Source organism: Mustelus asterias, chromosome 26 (genome assembly GCF_964213995.1).
Source record: "Mustelus asterias chromosome 26, sMusAst1.hap1.1, whole genome shotgun sequence".
NCBI classification, from domain to species: Eukaryota; Metazoa; Chordata; class Chondrichthyes; order Carcharhiniformes; family Triakidae; genus Mustelus; species Mustelus asterias.
The window spans coordinates 16,424,013-16,441,050 of record NC_135826.1 but is presented as its reverse complement, the minus strand read 5'-3'; the positions used below and the strand labels follow the sequence as shown (position 1 = coordinate 16,441,050).

General features: G+C 44.1%; 1 protein-coding gene across 1 annotated transcript; it reads left to right on the top strand.

The window, feature by feature from the left end:
- The first annotated feature begins 3,815 nt into the window (after positions 1 to 3,815).
- Positions 3,816 to 14,193, top strand: LOC144479480 (elongation factor 2). The gene is made up of 15 exons (XM_078198193.1): positions 3,816 to 3,965; positions 5,157 to 5,371; positions 5,687 to 5,868; positions 6,233 to 6,444; positions 7,326 to 7,504; positions 9,080 to 9,185; positions 9,412 to 9,525; positions 9,831 to 9,969; positions 10,787 to 10,982; positions 11,325 to 11,583; positions 11,675 to 11,782; positions 11,870 to 12,223; positions 12,469 to 12,651; positions 13,313 to 13,445; positions 13,819 to 14,193. Exons 1-15 carry the CDS (start codon positions 3,963 to 3,965, stop codon positions 14,010 to 14,012), a joined length of 2,577 nt encoding a protein of 858 aa, XP_078054319.1. The 5' UTR covers positions 3,816 to 3,962; the 3' UTR covers positions 14,013 to 14,193.
- The last annotated feature ends 2,845 nt before the right edge of the window (positions 14,194 to 17,038 follow it).

The window sequence follows — 17,038 nt, the reverse complement described above, 5'->3', positions numbered from 1 at the left end:
TATGCTATGTGATGGCAATGCGTTTAGTCGGGTCTGGATTTACACTCTGCTTGGCAGGTTCACTGGGGGCCAGTGACAGAGATAGAACTCTGGCACTAGTACATTTAAAGCAGCTTCTAATTTGCATTGTGACCGTCGATTGGTTTGAGGGAAGGTTAGCTGGGAGGACCCTGAATTATCTATGCCGAGTACTGCCTACAGTAAGAAGGTAAGAAGTTTAACAACACCAGGTTAAAGTCCAACAGGTTTATTTGGTAGCAAAAGCCACACAAGCTTTCGAGGCTCTGAGCCCCTTCTTCAGGTGAGTGGGAATTCTGTTCACAAACAGAACTTATAAAGACACAGACTCAATTTACATGAATAATGGTTGGAATGCGAATACTTACAACTAATCCAGTCTTTAAGAAACAAAACAATGGGAGTGGAGAGAGCATCAAGACAGGCTAAAAAGATGTGTATTGTCTCCAGACAAGACAGCCAGTGAAACTCTGCAGGTCCACGCAACTGTGGGAGTTACAAATAGTGTGACATAAACCCAATATCCCGGTTGAGGCCGTCCTTGTGTGTGCGGAACTTGGCTATCAGTTTCTGCTCAGCGACTCTGCGCTGTCGTGTGTCGCGAAGGCTGCCTTGGAGAACGCTTACCCGAATATCAGAGGCCGAATGCCCGTCACGGGCATTCGGCCTCTGATATTCGGGTAAGCGTTCTCCAAGGCGGCCTTCGCGACACACGACAGCGCAGAGTCGCTGAGCAGAAACTGATAGCCAAGTTCCGCACACACAAGGACGGCCTCAACCGGGATATTGGGTTTATGTCACACTATTTGTAACTCCCACAGTTGCGTGGACCTGCAGAGTTTCACTGGCTGTCTTGTCTGGAGACAATACACATCTTTTTAGCCTGTCTTGATGCTCTCTCCACTCCCATTGTTTTGTTTCTTAAAGACTGGATTAGTTGTAAGTATTCGCATTCCAACCATTATTCATGTAAATTGAGTCTGTGTCTTTATAAGTTCTGTTTGTGAACAGAATTCCCACTCACCTGAAGAAGGGGCTCAGAGCCTCGAAAGCTTGTGTGGCTTTTGCTACCAAATAAACCTGTTGGACTTTAACCTGGTGTTGTTAAACTTCTTACTGTGTTTACCCCAGTCCAACGCCGGCATCTCCACATTACAGTAAGAAGTACAGTAAGAGTACTGACTACACCATTTGGGAAAAGCTAATGTATGCCGCTGCAGTCAACAGATTTACTTGCAAATAATTCTAGATCAACACATTGGTTACGATTAGTGAACATTGAAGGTAATAAGAAATGGTAAAAGATTTTAGCAAATATTTGAATATATCAAAGATTTTTTAGAGGAGATTGAAGGATCAGGAAATAATTGGTCACAATGATGTCTCCTGGCCATTTTGGATTAGATCCATTCCAGCAATGAGACATTTAACATTGCTTCCATACATATAATGTGAATAAAGGAGGCAGTAGCAAAATGCTGGAAGAGTATCATTTAAATAATTCAATTTATTTAACGTTGATTCAGAACAGGCTAGCCTTTGAGTATGGTCTTCAAATAAAGTTCTAATATAGGAATTGTATTAGTCATTCTACTGCATCATTGTTTCTGTGCTCTGCATTATAGCAAGACTGCACAAATCAGTTAGAGTCAAAAAGCACAGAATGAGGTTGTTTGGTACATTGAGTCCATGCTGGTTCTTTGTAGAACCACACGCCCACTATCCACATCCCCTTCTCCCCGCAAGTTTATTTCCTTTAACCACCTATCCAATTTCTTTTTGGAATCATTGATCATCTTTGCTTCCATCACCCTCATAGACAAAGGGTTCCAGGTCATGACCACTCACTGCCCAATAAAAGTTCTTCCTCAAATCCTCCTGAATCTCTTGCCCATAACTGTAAATCTATGTGCTCGGTTCCTTATACCATCAGCTAATGGGAACAGTTTTACATTAATAACCTTATCTAAACCTGTTGTAATCTTGTAGACCTTTATCAAATCTCCCCTCAATCATCATTCTTCCATACATCTCCAATCTAACTTTGTAAATAAATCCCCGCATGTCTGGAACTATTCTGCTAAATCTGTCAGCCTCTCAAGGACCCTTTCATTGTTTCTAAATTGTGACCAGAACTGGATTCTGAAGTCTTGCTGGAGCCTAAACTAGAGCTTTATAAAGGTTCAACAAACTACCCTGCACTCATTACCTCTATTTATGAAGCCAAAGATCCCACCTGCTTTGCTAACTATCTCGATGTGATCTGCTATTTTCAAAGATCTGCAAGTTAACCACCAGAACCCCTGTCTCTACGTGCTGCTTAGACCTGTGCATTAAGTCTCAATTGCTTCTCCCTATCCCTTCTACCAAAGTGCATCAACTCATACTTCTTTATTAAATTTCATCTGCCATTGTCTACCTTTTCTACTAGCCTATCGATATCCTGTTGCAGTAAATTAGTATCATCCTCACTGTTTGCTACACCCCCTAAGTTTGGTATCATTGGCAAATATTGAAATTTCACTGTGTTCTAATATGCAAGTCATTCATATATATTTCAAGAAAGCAGTCAGAAACATCCTATATGACCATGGCATGTTATCCTTCCCTGCCTTTGAGATCCTCCCTTATTTTCACTTCCACCCACATCTGGTCCATGTCAGGAAACTGTACTTTCGGTTCCAATTTTATTTCCTGCTTTTCACTCTAGCTCACCCTCACAGTTGCTGGAGGCTGCATCTACGTCTTCATCACCTCATTACATGATTTGGGTCACCAATACATGGTCCAGGTCTCATTGCAGTACAGGAATGTGGTGGTGACAACTGTTCTGCACATTCAGACTTTTGTTGACTTGTGGAAGTCTTTCTTGTCAAACACTCGCTGCCATAGATTGTAGAAGGCTGAGTCGACACAACTGATCCAGTGTTGGGTTTCATCATCAATTGCTGCCAAGTTATGGGAATTGCTCAAAATATCTTCTAGCCTCTCCTTCAAAATTATAGGGAGGTGGAATATTTGGCTGACCAGGTGTGGATTAATATGAGTTTAGTTTTGGCAACATTCAGGGATGGGCTGGATTTATTGTCGGCAGAGTTGAAAAGATCAAGAAGTGCTTGTAAATCAATAGCCGCCTTTCCTCTGCCTCACCCTTCCAAATTCTGAAGAAGTCATAGTCGATTCAAAAGCGCTGCTTCTTTCACTACATTCTGCACCTTAACACTACATAGGGCGGCACAGTGGTTAGCACTGCTGCCTCACAGCGCCAAGGACCCGGGTTCGATTCCTGGCTTGGGTCACTGTCTGTGCAGAGTCTGCATGTTCTCCTCGTGTCTGCATGGGTTTCCTCCGGGTGCTCCGGTTCCTCCCACAGTCTGAAAGAAGTGCTGGTTAGCTATGCTAAATTCTCCCTCAGTGTACCCAAACAAATGTCGGAGAATGGCAACTAGGGCATTTTCACAGTAACTTAGAGTCTACTTGTGACACTAATAAACTTTTCTGCACCCTCTCCTTTCATTCTCTATGTACGGTATGCTTTGTCTGTATAGCGCGCAGGAAACAATACTTTGCACTGTCATGTGACAAATCAAATCAAATCAAATGTTGCCAGATCTGCTGAGGATTTTCAGCATCTGCAGTATTTTAAATTTTATCAGAATCTGTGTGCCATCTGAAAGTGATGATTGAATACACTTGTGTTTATGGTTAATCCTGTACTCTGGCCGAGGGATTTCTGGTGCTCGATAGGAGTTGCAGTTTATCCTCCCGTCCTGTAGCTGGCGGCGTGTGTGGGAGGACCGGGGCTACGGCTGGATCACGTGACGCAGCTGCGGCTGGTAAAAGGCCGGAAGTCGCTGGAAGCGGTCCTTTCCTCATCCGCCCGTCCTGTGAGGCGGATAGAAGCCGGAGCCTCAGCGCCAAACAATCCACCGCAATCCGGCAAAATGGTGAGGCATCGGCGGTTTTCGGGCAGCGGGCCGGACGCGGGGAGCCGGCGGCTAATTTTTCAGCGCCATATTGAGGGAGGATGCGTGGCGGCGGGCGCCGATATGGCCCCTTCTTCACGGATGATGGGAGGAGGAGGAGGGGGGCGCCGCGGTGACAATGGAGGGATGTAGGCCCTCCATCCGGCCTGAGCGAGCGGACCGGCTGATGCGCCCAGGGGCTGGAAGCAGGGAGTTTGTAGAGGAGGGAAGGGAGGGAAGGGGATATTCGTGCCGCTGATTGTGCCGCCGGGGCCCGGCTCTGCCGGTATCTGGCCGCCGCTGGGTGCGGCTGTGCGTCACTCAGGAGGGTGGGGGCAGGGAAGCGGATCCCCGGGGGGGGGGAGGCGGTGAGCGCGGCCCCTTTGCCACGTGGAGCCCGGTGTCCGGTTGCCGCAATCCGGGGGATGGGGGTAGGGGGGATCAATCGACGTCGCGGTTTTGTCCTTGTGACGCCGGGCGGCTGTCACCCCCTCCCCTCCCCGGGCTGGAAGGTGAATGTCGCGGGGACGTGTCCCCGTCCCCCCCTCGGCTGGCGGCCTGTTTACTCCGCATTGTGTTTGGCAGCGGTACAGCCTGACTCATCTCGCCCTGTTGAATAAGCAGCAGGATTGATTGCGGCACACGGTGCAGTTAACGTGATCAGGTTTCCAAGAGCTGCTCGTCTTTGTGTTATAAAAGCTTCAGGTCGACCCCTAATGCAGGATATAGGTCCGCAGCCCCTGATTTAAGCTCAATCATGGTGTGTCTTGACTTCAATTTATTCATGTTCATCTTAAAATTGGGAGAGAGATTGCTCCAGACTGCTGATTGGTTTTTTTTGCAGCAACCCGTTGGTTAACAGTTGTGGATAAATCTTAGTGCTGCGCTCTTTTGTGGTGTAATGCAGTCACAAAATGCCCTTTTTGTTTGGGGGGTGGCGGGCGGTGATGAAAATTAAATATTCGTGATATTGGACCGGTCTCTTTGAGGGACTAACTGGAACAGGGAAAGGAAAAACCCACATTGCGAATGTCATTGTTGGCATGAAGACGCAAATGATGCAATAATTTTATCAAATCCTTGTGTACATAACTTGCTTTGCTGAGCTGTTTGATTGGCCGTCGTTTCCGGCCAGGTAATTGGTACTTCTACTGAGATGCTCTCATTTTTCAGGTGAACTTCACGGTAGACCAGATCCGTACCATCATGGACAAGAAGTCCAACATCCGTAACATGTCTGTGATTGCGCATGTTGACCACGGCAAGTCCACCCTCACTGACTCTCTAGTGTCAAAGGCCGGAATCATTGCCTCCTCACGTGCTGGTGAAACTAGGTTCACTGACACTCGCAAGGATGAACAAGAAAGATGCATCACCATTAAGTCTACGTGAGTGATTTAGATGTTTTTTTCCCCTCTTGATTAGAAGGCTGTGCTATATGTTACTGGAGGCTTCCAGTTTCCTGAGTGGTATCACAGTTGTCTGCCAGAGTGTCTGGGCACAGGGTATAACTCTGACCTGGCCATGACCTCACTGTTCTTCGTGTACATTATTTCCCTACGTCATTATCTTGTTAGTCCAGGGTGTCAGTTCTAATATAATTGCATAATGCAGCATAGTTGCTACTCTTATTATCGGCACCTTTAGAGCTGTGCTGCTGCATTCAGGGATTGTATTATAATTTTGAATTTTTTTGTGTGCAGTGCCATCTCCCTGTTTTACGAGCTCCAGGAACAAGATTTGGCTTTCATCAAGCAGTGCAAAGATGGCAGTGGTTTTCTCATCAACTTAATTGACTCACCCGGGCATGTTGATTTCTCCTCTGAAGTAACGGCTGCTCTTCGTGTAACTGATGGTGCACTAGTTGTGGTGGACTGTGTCTCTGGTAAGTGTCGTGAGAATGATGGGCCACTATTGTGTGCCATACTGAAAAGTAAATTGCCAAGTAATTGGGTTTTAAAGGGGAAATTTTTTTCAGTGATTTTTACTAATGGATTACTTGAGGTCAAGAACGGCCATTGATCCAAAGCTGAAGTTTTTGGGAAGTGAGATACTGCCTTCTGCTTAGAAATTCTGTGTGTGGCCGGAACCAGTAACTGAATTTGAGAATTACAGCTGGCCCAGCTTCATCACACAGTCACTTCACAGCTGGGTAAACTGATGATTATTGGCAGGTGGCACTTAGTAATCTTAAAGCTTTAGTTCTAAATTGAACCAGTGACTGAAGTGGAATTGTCACACATTTCCAGGGGTATGTGTACAAACTGAAACTGTGCTGCGTCAGGCCATTGCTGAACGTATCAAGCCTGTGCTGATGATGAACAAAATGGACCGTGCCTTGCTCGAGCTGCAGCTTGACCCCGAGGAGCTCTACCAGACCTTCCAGCGTATTGTAGAAAATGTCAATGTCATCATCTCTACCTATGGTGAAGATGAGCATGGCCCAATGGGAAACATCATGGTAAGAGTGGAATTCGTGTGGAGATTTTATGACTATTAATGATATGTATACCCAATACCAATGACTAAAACGACCCTTTTTAAATTTATCTAGCAGTACAGCCAACTTTATAGTAGTCCCTCTTATATTCTCCTCTGTACTGCCATCAGTTGTCAGTGCTTGAAATATTCCTATGCTCAAGACCCCCAATTTGATGTTGGTTACCTGATGAACCTTTCTTGCTTGACTACTACATAGGAGTAGGCTTTGGCCCCTTGTGCCTCCCCTGCCTTTAACTTGACCATAGCCTGATGTTCTACCTCCACCATCTTCCTGCTGTATCCCCATATCCCTTGATGTCATTGATATCTAGAAATCATGTCGACTTCTATCTTAAATATGGTGGTGCTGTCTCCACAATGCTCTGGGATAAGAATTCCAAAGATTCACCATCCTCTGGGGGGGAAAGAAATTCCTCATTTGGTCCTAAATGGCCTGCTTACCTTTAATTCTGAGACTGTACCCTACTTCTAGACTCTTGTTCCCCCTGACTAATACTGAATGGGCTAAATGTATCTTGAAGCCTTTCACTGGCACTTCTTCAGTTTTTCTGTTCCTGCTGGATATTTTGGACGTGACATTGTTTTTTCTATTTAAGGGAGGGTTTTGGAAGATTAATACAAAACAAAATACTGAATTCTTGAAATCTGAAGTAAAGTGCTGGAAATACTCGGCAGGTCTGCCAGCACCTGTGAAAGGAATAACTGGAAATGGCTCTGATGGATGACTAGTGATGACTCCTAGGACCTACCTTGTATCATTCTTTGGCTGGTTATTCATTGTGCTGTAGGCCACCAGGCCCACTCTGGCAGCTCTAATCATAGCTTTTGTTTTTCTTTCAGGTTGATCCAATGGTTGGAACAGTTGGTTTTGGTTCTGGGCTCCATGGTTGGGCCTTCACCCTGAAGCAGTTTGCAGAGATGTATGTTGCCAAATTTTCTGCCAAGGGTGATTCGGCCCTTAACCCAGAAGAGCGTGCCAAGAAAGTAGAGGATATGATGAAAAAATTATGGGGTGACAGGTAAGCTGTTGACATCTTGGTTTTTTTGCGATGAAGCTAGGACACAAAATACTCAGGGCAAGTTATTTGGGCTTTGCTGGCTCAACCAGCATTTATTTACCTTCCCTTTGAGAAGGTGGTGATGAGCTGCCGCCTTGACCTGCTGCAATCTGTGGTGTAGGTTGAGATACTCTTGCACTAATGTTCTGGAGCTGAGTTGACAAAGCTCCATCAACCACCATCCCTTCGTGCCAGTTATAGTTCCAGTCAGTGGGGGACTTCCCCCTGATTCCCATTTGACTCCAGTTTTGCTAGGACTCCTTGATGCCACGCTCTTGTTAAATGTTGCCTTGATGTCAAGGCCAGTCGCTCCCTCCTCACCTCTGAAGTTAATTTATTAGTCACAAGGAGGCTTGCATTCACACTGCACTGAAGTTACTGTGAAAATCCCCGAGTCGCCACACCCTGGCACCTGTTTGGGTACACTTTGATGGAGAATTTAGCATGGCCAATCCACCTAACCCGCACATCTTTGGAGTGGGGAGGAAACCAGAGCTCCCGGAGGAAACCCATGCAGACACTGGGAGAATGTGCAAACTCCACACAGACAGTGAACCTGGAGTTCTGCACTTGTCCACGTTTGTACTAAGACTATAACGAGAGCAGAACCAAGCTGACCATCAGTGAGCAAGTCATTGTTAATGGCTCCTTCCGTCACGTTACTGATGAAGAGTACACTGATGAGGTGGTGGTAAATGGCAGGGTTGAATTTGTCGGCCTTTGTGGTATCTAGTGCCCTCAACTGTTTCTGGATATCACGTGAAGTGAATCGAATTGGTTAAAGACTGGTAATTGTGATTCTGGGGATCTCTGGAGGAGACCGATGTGTATCATCCACTAGCAGGCTTAGATTGTGGAATCACTTGGCTTTCTCTATCACTTGTTGCTCTCTCTGTTCGGCATGCAAGTAGTTTCACCAGGTTGACGCCTCATTTTTGGGTGTGCCTGGTGTTGCTTCTGGCATGCCCTGCTGCACTCTTCAGATCTGCAACCTTGCATCTTTCTCTCTCGATGTTGCCTGGTGGTGTTTCTAGCATGCTCTGCTCACTTCGAATTGCAATGTTTGTACTTTATGAACAGATGTAATCCATCGCATTTATGCAATTTGATGCATCAGGGAGTCTAGCCCAAAGATTTTCCTCAACCAGTCCCAAATATTATCCAGCTGAGAAAGATTTTGCTGCATACAAGTAGGCATTCCCATGTAAAATCCCTTTGGATTACTTATGTCTTTATTTGTTTCAAAATCATATTTTATAGTTAGTATGTTGTACCTCCTTGCTTATTCCTTTATATAATTGATCATTAAGGAGCTTCAAAACTGCTGAAGTGTGGCGGGCAGTGCATCAGAATAGATACACTGGCAGCAATGAGCACTCTTGTCATTTTAATGTTTACAACGTGTCATGTCCTTTTGCTTAACTTAGTTTGAGAGTTCTTTATGGAAGTCAGATAGGGCTACTGGCTTTTGCCAACTTCTAGAAGGGCTTTGGAAAGCTGGCACCAGATTCTTCATACGTTTTCCTTTCTGTTCAGGTATTTTGATCCCGCTGCTGGAAAATTCAGCAAATCTGCTGCTAATGCTGATGGTAAGAAGTTGCCCAGAACCTTTTGTCAACTTATCTTGGATCCTATCTTCAAGGTAAGATGACAAGCTAGCACATGGAAATTAATATGATTGATTTGGAGCTTGATGTGATGACCTACCTGTAATTTCTTCACTTTGACCTGACTGTTCAGTGATGAAAAGCAATTGTCTGAAGCTCACGAGTCTCATCTATTGGTACAGAGGGAACTGTTGATGTAATATGCCATGGACTGATCTTGGAGATCTTTCGGTTAAGTAATATTGGGGGTTTTCTTCACAGGTCTTTGATGCAATTATGAATTTCAAGAAGGAAGAGACTGAGAAATTGATTCAGAAGCTTGACATTAAGCTGGACAATGAAGATAAGACCAAAGAGGGCAAACCACTGTTAAAGGTGAGTAGTCCTTAATCCTTGTTATAGGAAATGAAAGAAGCATCTTAGTACTGTTGTCCATTTCAAGTTCACACACTTTTCAAGATTCAATAACTTTTATCAATCTTCTAGGGATCTGCTAGCACTAGTGCACATTACCTTTTCCCTTGCTGCCATCTGAACACTGCTTGTTTTATGCATACAAGTCCAGGTGCCCTTTTTTATAATTGACATCCGATTTCCCTTGTTATAAACGCCACTGGCTGTAACTGCCCTTGTTTGTTGTCTGGTGTCTTGATCTTTGAAAAGTGTTGTCTTTTGTACAGGCTGTGATGCGTCGCTGGTTGCCCGCAGGAGATGCTCTATTGCAGATGATCACAATTCACCTCCCATCACCAGTCACTGCTCAGCGATATCGTTGTGACCTTCTGTATGAGGGACCCCCTGATGATGAAGCTGCCATGGGTAGGTTAAAACTGCACCTTCAGCATATTGGTGCACCACTTCCTAATGTATTACCTGACTAAGTTTAGCTAGCCCGTTCATTCCCTTCCTTTCCCTTCCACCGTTTTCCCCCATCCAAGGTGGAGGTTCTGTTGCAACTGCACTCCCTTGCTCTAGCTTTGATTTCCTAATGGTTTTGTTACATGTTGCAGATGTGGATTCTACAAATGTTCTTCAACAAGTAATTTAGTATTTTAAGACCCACTTCTGTAATTTGAGAATTCGGTAGCAAATTCCATTATTTTATACTTCCAGTCCCAAATCCAAATCTGACTACTTCAGACTATCTTTGCAGTCTCGTTTCCCTCCATCCGTGAGGCTACCTCATCTTCAGCTACTTTTTCCCCCAAATCCAGATTCATTTTCCCAGAAGTCCAGGTTTTGAGTTCATCCAGTCTGGTTTCTTATTGGTCACAAGTTGCATCAGCTGAGACAGTGGTAAGCTATCTCTGTCTGCAGCACTTCTTCCAAGTGCCTTCATCATTATCATCTGCATGAGACTGCACGTCTGGTTCCATTTATTTTATGTAGGTAATTGCCTCTAATGGCTCTCTGCTCCCGTTATCCAAGGTTCAATCCTTGGCTCCCGCCTATTTCTCGTGTAAATGCTGTTCTTCAACAGAAGCTTTCAAAATCATGTGTATTGACCCTCAGACCCCTCTCTTAACTCCTTCAATGGCTCAGTTGTTTTGAATCCTGAGAAATTTCACTTGGTACATGGGCTGCTGGACAAGGTTGGTGTTGAGAATTAACTTGAGGCCTGTTTCTTTCTTATAAGGCATCAAGAACTGTGATGCAAAAGGCCCATTGATGATGTACATCTCCAAGATGGTGCCCACAACTGACAAAGGCAGGTTCTATGCCTTTGGTCGTGTCTTCTCTGGTGTCGTTTCTACTGGCCTAAAGGTCCGAATCATGGGACCAAACTACACTCCAGGCAAGAAAGAAGACCTTTATCTGAAGCCTATCCAAAGGTTGGTATTGTGGGTTGTAGGTGCTTTCTATGTGCTGTAGCTATAAAAATTCAAATTTAAATCCTTGAATAAGGATCCACAGTGTTCATTTTTTAAAATTGGTATTTCTTGAAGCTAGTAATTGGGGCAGCTTTAAAAATTTGTCTAAAATATTTGAAAGCCTATCACATGTATTGATGGGGGTTAAAAAGTTACCCCTCTTGAGATGAAAAAAATGCATAACATGGGAGTCAAAAGTAGCATACAAGTATTAGATCGCTTAATAACAGTGCTGATTTTGGGATTGCTTCATTAAATTGTTTGAGCCCTTCCTATGAATTGCATATTTATTTGGATTTGCAGAACAATTCTGATGATGGGTCGTTATGTAGAGCCTATTGAAGATGTGCCTTGTGGCAATATTGTGGGGCTCGTTGGTGTTGATCAATATCTGGTGAAGACTGGTACCATTACCACATATGACCAAGCTCACAACTTGAGAGTGATGAAATTCAGTGTCAGTCCTGTTGTACGTGTTGCTGTTGAAGCCAAAAACCCGGCTGATCTGCCCAAGTTGGTTGAAGGTCTGAAGCGCCTTGCTAAGTCTGACCCCATGGTGCAGGTTAGTCTTTTGCATGGTTCTAGGGTGTTAAATTGTCTTGGTGGGGTAAAACAGTCTTCATTGCTAAGTCTTTCTTTGTCTCTTTCTTTAGTGTATTATTGAGGAATCTGGTGAACACATCATTGCTGGTGCTGGTGAGCTGCATTTGGAAATCTGTCTGAAAGATCTTGAAGAGGACCACGCTTGCATCCCCATTAAGGTAATGGCAATGGGTTTGCATTGCACCCATGGTGGGATTTTCTGCTGACTTGAACTGGCATAACATTGGTTTGGTTTTTTTATCCAGAAATCTGACCCTGTTGTGTCTTACCGTGAGACTGTTGCTGAAGAATCCAACGTAATGTGTTTGTCCAAGTCTCCCAACAAGCACAATAGGCTGTACATGAAAGCTCGACCAATGCCCGAGGGCCTGGCAGAAGACATCGATAAGGGTGACGTTGCTGCCCGTCAAGAGCTCAAGCAACGTGCCAGATATCTTGTTGAAAAGTATGAATGGGATGTCTCAGAAGCCCGTAAGATCTGGTGCTTTGGACCCGATGGTACAGGCCCAAATATGCTGATTGATGTGACTAAAGGAGTCCAGTATCTCAATGAAATCAAGGACAGTGTTGTTGCTGGATTTCAGTGGGCAGCCAAAGAGGTGAGTATTCGCATCATAATTTAGAATATTGCACTTGGCAGTTTGGCTTTGCCTTTCCACAGGCAGAACCTCAAGAACACTGGCTAACTATTGACAGTCAAGTGCATGGTGGCTCATAGGAATTGCAAATGGATTAATATAACCAGCTATGAAGCTTGTTATATCGATCCAAGCACATGATTTTTCTTTGATTCAAGTTCGTGCAGGCAAGCTAGAGTGTTAATGCTTTCTACTCCTTGTTCCAGGGTGCTCTTTGTGATGAGAACATGCGTGGAGTGCGATTTGATATTCATGATGTAACTCTGCACGCTGATGCTATCCATCGTGGTGGTGGTCAGATCATCCCCACTGCAAGAAGGTGTCTTTATGCCTGTGTGCTGACTGCCCATCCTAGACTCATGGAACCGGTCTATCTGGTTGAAATTCAGGTAAAATCATAGAAATCATAGAAACCCTACAGTGCAGAAGGAGGCCATTCAGCCCATCGAGTCTGCACCGACCACAATCCCACCCAGGCCCTACCCCCACATATTTACCCGCTAATCCCACTAACCTACGCATCTCAGGACTCTAAGGGGCAATTTTTAACCTGGCCAATCAACCTAACCCGCACATCTTTGGACTGTGGGAGGAAACCGGAGCACCCGGAGGAAACCCACGCAGACACGAGGAGAATGTGCAAACTCCACACAGACAGTGACCCGAGCCGGGAATCGAACCCGGGACCCTGGAGCTGTGAAGCAGCAGTGCTAACCACTGTGCTACCGTGCCGTACTGGGACTTATTGTATCTTGGGAGCATCAAATCTCCTGAAATGTGGCTTGTGCTGTTGTTGATCTGCACACACTTCACCTCGTTTCAGTAGTGTATAACTATAGACATATTCACTGTTAATGATGTCTTGTCTTATTTTTGTTCAGCTTGCAAGTGGGGTGCTTGAACTGATCCTTCTGATTCAGCTCAGTGTCAGGCATTTCCATTTGGAGCTGGGGGCAGTGAGATTCTCAAGACAACGACATCCGATTTGCATGTTAATCCAATGTTGACTTTGAACTAGAGTAATGAATGTAATGATTCCTTGAATTACAGTGCCCTGAACAGGTGGTCGGTGGTATCTATGGTGTACTGAATAGGAAACGTGGTCATGTATTTGAGGAATCTCATGTTGCTGGCACACCCATGTTTGTTGTCAAGGCCTACCTACCTGTAAATGAATCGTTTGGTAAGTGATTTGATATTTTACCTTCCTTAGACTATTTTGAAGTGATTGTCCAAGTGTACAGGAGTGCAGTGCTTGTCTGTAATACTCCTTTCCCCGTCCCTCCATTTGAGTTTTTCAATCAGAGCTGTTGTCCCAGCACAGCTATATTGGCTCAGGGCAGTTTTTTGTTCTGATAAACTGCCAGTCAAGAGCATATTGACAATGTTGAAGGTTAGTGAGTGGTTTCTGCAAGAAAAAGTATGTAAATTAGTTGGGTGTGCTGCTCCTTGAGTGCACTTTCTGGAGGCCCTTCCTGCTGTGCAGCCTAGATTGTAATTTTGGTTTAATTCACACTATTACAATTTAAGAACTGTCACATTTTTTTTCTACACAGGCTTCACAGCGGACCTGAGGTCCAATACAGGCGGCCAGGCTTTCCCGCAATGTGTCTTTGACCACTGGCAGATCCTACCTGGTGATCCTTTTGATGCGACCACCCGCCCATTCCAGGTTGTGGCTGAAACCCGTAAGCGCAAGGGCCTGAAAGAGGGCATCCCGGCTCTGGATAACTTCCTGGACAAGTTGTAATGTTTGACTGCACATCATTGGAAATCTGACACACCATTGGCCAGCTCTTTGAACTAATTAGTGAATTTAACATTGCCAGATTAGACATGGTGATGTATTGTATTGTACCCTTGCAATGAGATTCACTGCAAAAAGAATGGACATCTTAGTGGCATAAATTAAAGAGAATGTTTACCTCGTATTTGGGTTCTTCTTTATTGCATTGCTGCGTCAAGAACCATCTTGTGCCATGCTAGCTATATACACTTTCTTTTATTTTTCATTAGGTAACTTTGTCGCCTGGTCTGATATTTATTGCAATTGCCAGTGCAACATTAGGCATACTGTGCTTTCTGAAGTTGGGGCTTTTCCAATTCAGGGTTTTCATTCTGGAAACGAAACACTATGGTATGCACAGCAAGTTGTACAGCAGTGGACTTTGCAGAAAGTTGGTGAGAATTACCTTCAGTCTACAGACTGGAGGCTAATGGGAGTTTGTAGCACCTTGGAAGTGAGTTTGACTGTCATTAACATTGTGAAAGATGAAAATGCAATAGATTGTATTGGTGTAAACAATAAACTTTAATATAATTGCAGTTGTGTACTTCTAGTCAGTTTTGCCTATACTTTCCTGTCTGCTTGGTCTGCTTTCTTTTGGATTAGGTGTTTGCAGTGATGAGAATTTTAATACATTTTGAATACTAGGTACCCAAAAATGATTTTGTTTTCTCAGTTTTAACAAGTTCGTCTCCAAAGTAGGTAGGTTCCTGCCATTTAGAACTTTCACACCCTGGTGTTTATGAATTATTCGGATGAAATGAGTTGTGCAATGCTTATGCAGTATTCTAATGTTCAGATTGTTTGAGAACCAGCCCCACTTATTTTCTCTTCCTGGCTCTAGTTTTAGGAAATGTTGGTCTTTGAAAGTTGATGCTTCTCTCAGCAGTGATTTTTCTGCTTAACTTGCTTTTTCCCACTTGAGTTGTTTTGGGTTAACTGTCCTGTCTAGTTTTACCACCTACAACTATGCAGTTAGTGAAAATTCTCAATTCAGCATCCTGCAAATGCATTCCCTGCTGTAAGCTGTGCCTTTTGCCTTGGATTTTTGTCAAGTTCACACACACTTCCAAATTGCAGGAGACTTTTCACTTGTTTTGCAAATTTTTAAATTCAAAGAAAGCAGACTTTTTGGCTATTGCTGAAATAAATGCAGCCTTTTCATGACATTCAGAATTGAGGAAGACTTAAAGTAGTATCCTTTACCGTTGCGAAATGCATTGATTGGATCGTTCCAGATTTTATCATCATTGTCATAGCATTGAAGAAGTAACTTGAATGTCATGGTTACTAATGGAAAGGGAGAAAATTCTCAACCAGCTGATTGAGGAATTCTCTGCTGAATTCTTTTTAATGCTTGTCAAACACTTGCAACAAGCAAACCTGCTAATTGTGTTTTGAGATCTGCAAGCTAATTTGGCAGAATGTGTAATCTCCCTGGTTTGTCTCCACAAGCCCTAGGTAGATTTCTACGCTGAGTGTAGGCATCCACTCTTATCTCCTAGGTTAATAAGAAAATTCTGTAAGAGGATTACTATCCACTTGGAAAGGCATAGGTTAATTAGGAATAGCCAGCATAGCTCTCAAATCTGTTAAAATTTTCAAACATTTGACTGTGTGGATGAGAGGAGTTGATGTAGTTTGGATTTGAGCAAAGCTTTTGACCAGGGAAACATTTTTAAAGCGCACAGAATTCCTGGACACTGCAGATGGATTAAAACAGGCTGAGTAATACAAAGGGTGGTAGTAGTAGAAGGCTGTTTGAGTAATTGCATGCAATCGAGTACCACAGATCAGTACTGGGACCCTTTTTATATAATATATATATAACATGAAAATGAGAGAAATGATGAGCAAGTTTGCAGATGACACCAAGATTGGTAGGGTGGTTAATAGTGAAGATGGTTGTCGGCTATAGGAAGATCTAGATGGGCAAAATAGTGGCAGATAAACGTGAGGTGATACACTTTGGAAGAAGAAACAAGGTGAGGGCGTATTTAATGAATGGTAGGACACTGGGAAGCTCGGAGAAACGGAAGGATCTTGGGTAATTATTCGCAGAACCTTGAAGTTGGTAAAGCATGTGAATAGGATAGTTAAGGGCTTTCATCAGTTGGATACAGTATAAGCAAGGAGGTAATGTTGGAGTTATAAGGAGCTTTTGTTAGGCCACAGCTAGAGTACTGTGCAGTTCTGGTCCCCTTGCTATAGGAAGGGTGTGATAGTATAAGAGGGCGTTCACCAAAATGGAGTATTTGAGACTAGATAGACTGAAAGCTTAATCCGGAATAGTCAACACAGATCAAGCTTTCCTATTTCTAACTTCAGCCCATATTACCTCAGTGTGCAGATCCCCCTCGAACTGCCTTTCCGCAGCCGTTAAACTATCCTTGATTAACAATGCTACTCCCACCTCTTTTACCACCTTCCCTACTCTTACTGAAACATCTATACCCCGGAACTTCCAACAACCATTCCTGTCCCTGTTCTAACCATGTCTCCGTAATGGCCACAACATCGTAGTCCCAAGTAGCAATCCACGCTCCAAGTTCACCTACCTTATTCCGGATGCTCCTTGCATTGAAGTAGACACACTTCAACCCATTTCCTGTCTGCCGGTAGGTACACTCCTGCAACCTTGATACCCTCCTCAGTACCTCACTACACTCAACACTGGCTTCTGGACTACAGCTTGTTTTCCCATCCCCCTGACAAATTAGTTTAACACACACACACCACCACCCCCCCGCCCCCACCCCCGAAGAGCCGTAGCAAATTTCCCTCCCAGCATATTGGTGTCCCTCTGGTTCAGGTGCAAACGGCCCTGTTTGTACAAGTTCCACCTTCCCCAGAATGTGCTCCAATTATCCATGTATTAGAGTTCGAGTTTGAATCAGAACCTCCTTTTCTATCTATATTTCATTACTCAGGACACATGCCACTCTTAAGACAGACCAGTAGATTCACTTGAACCACCTGTCATTGTATTG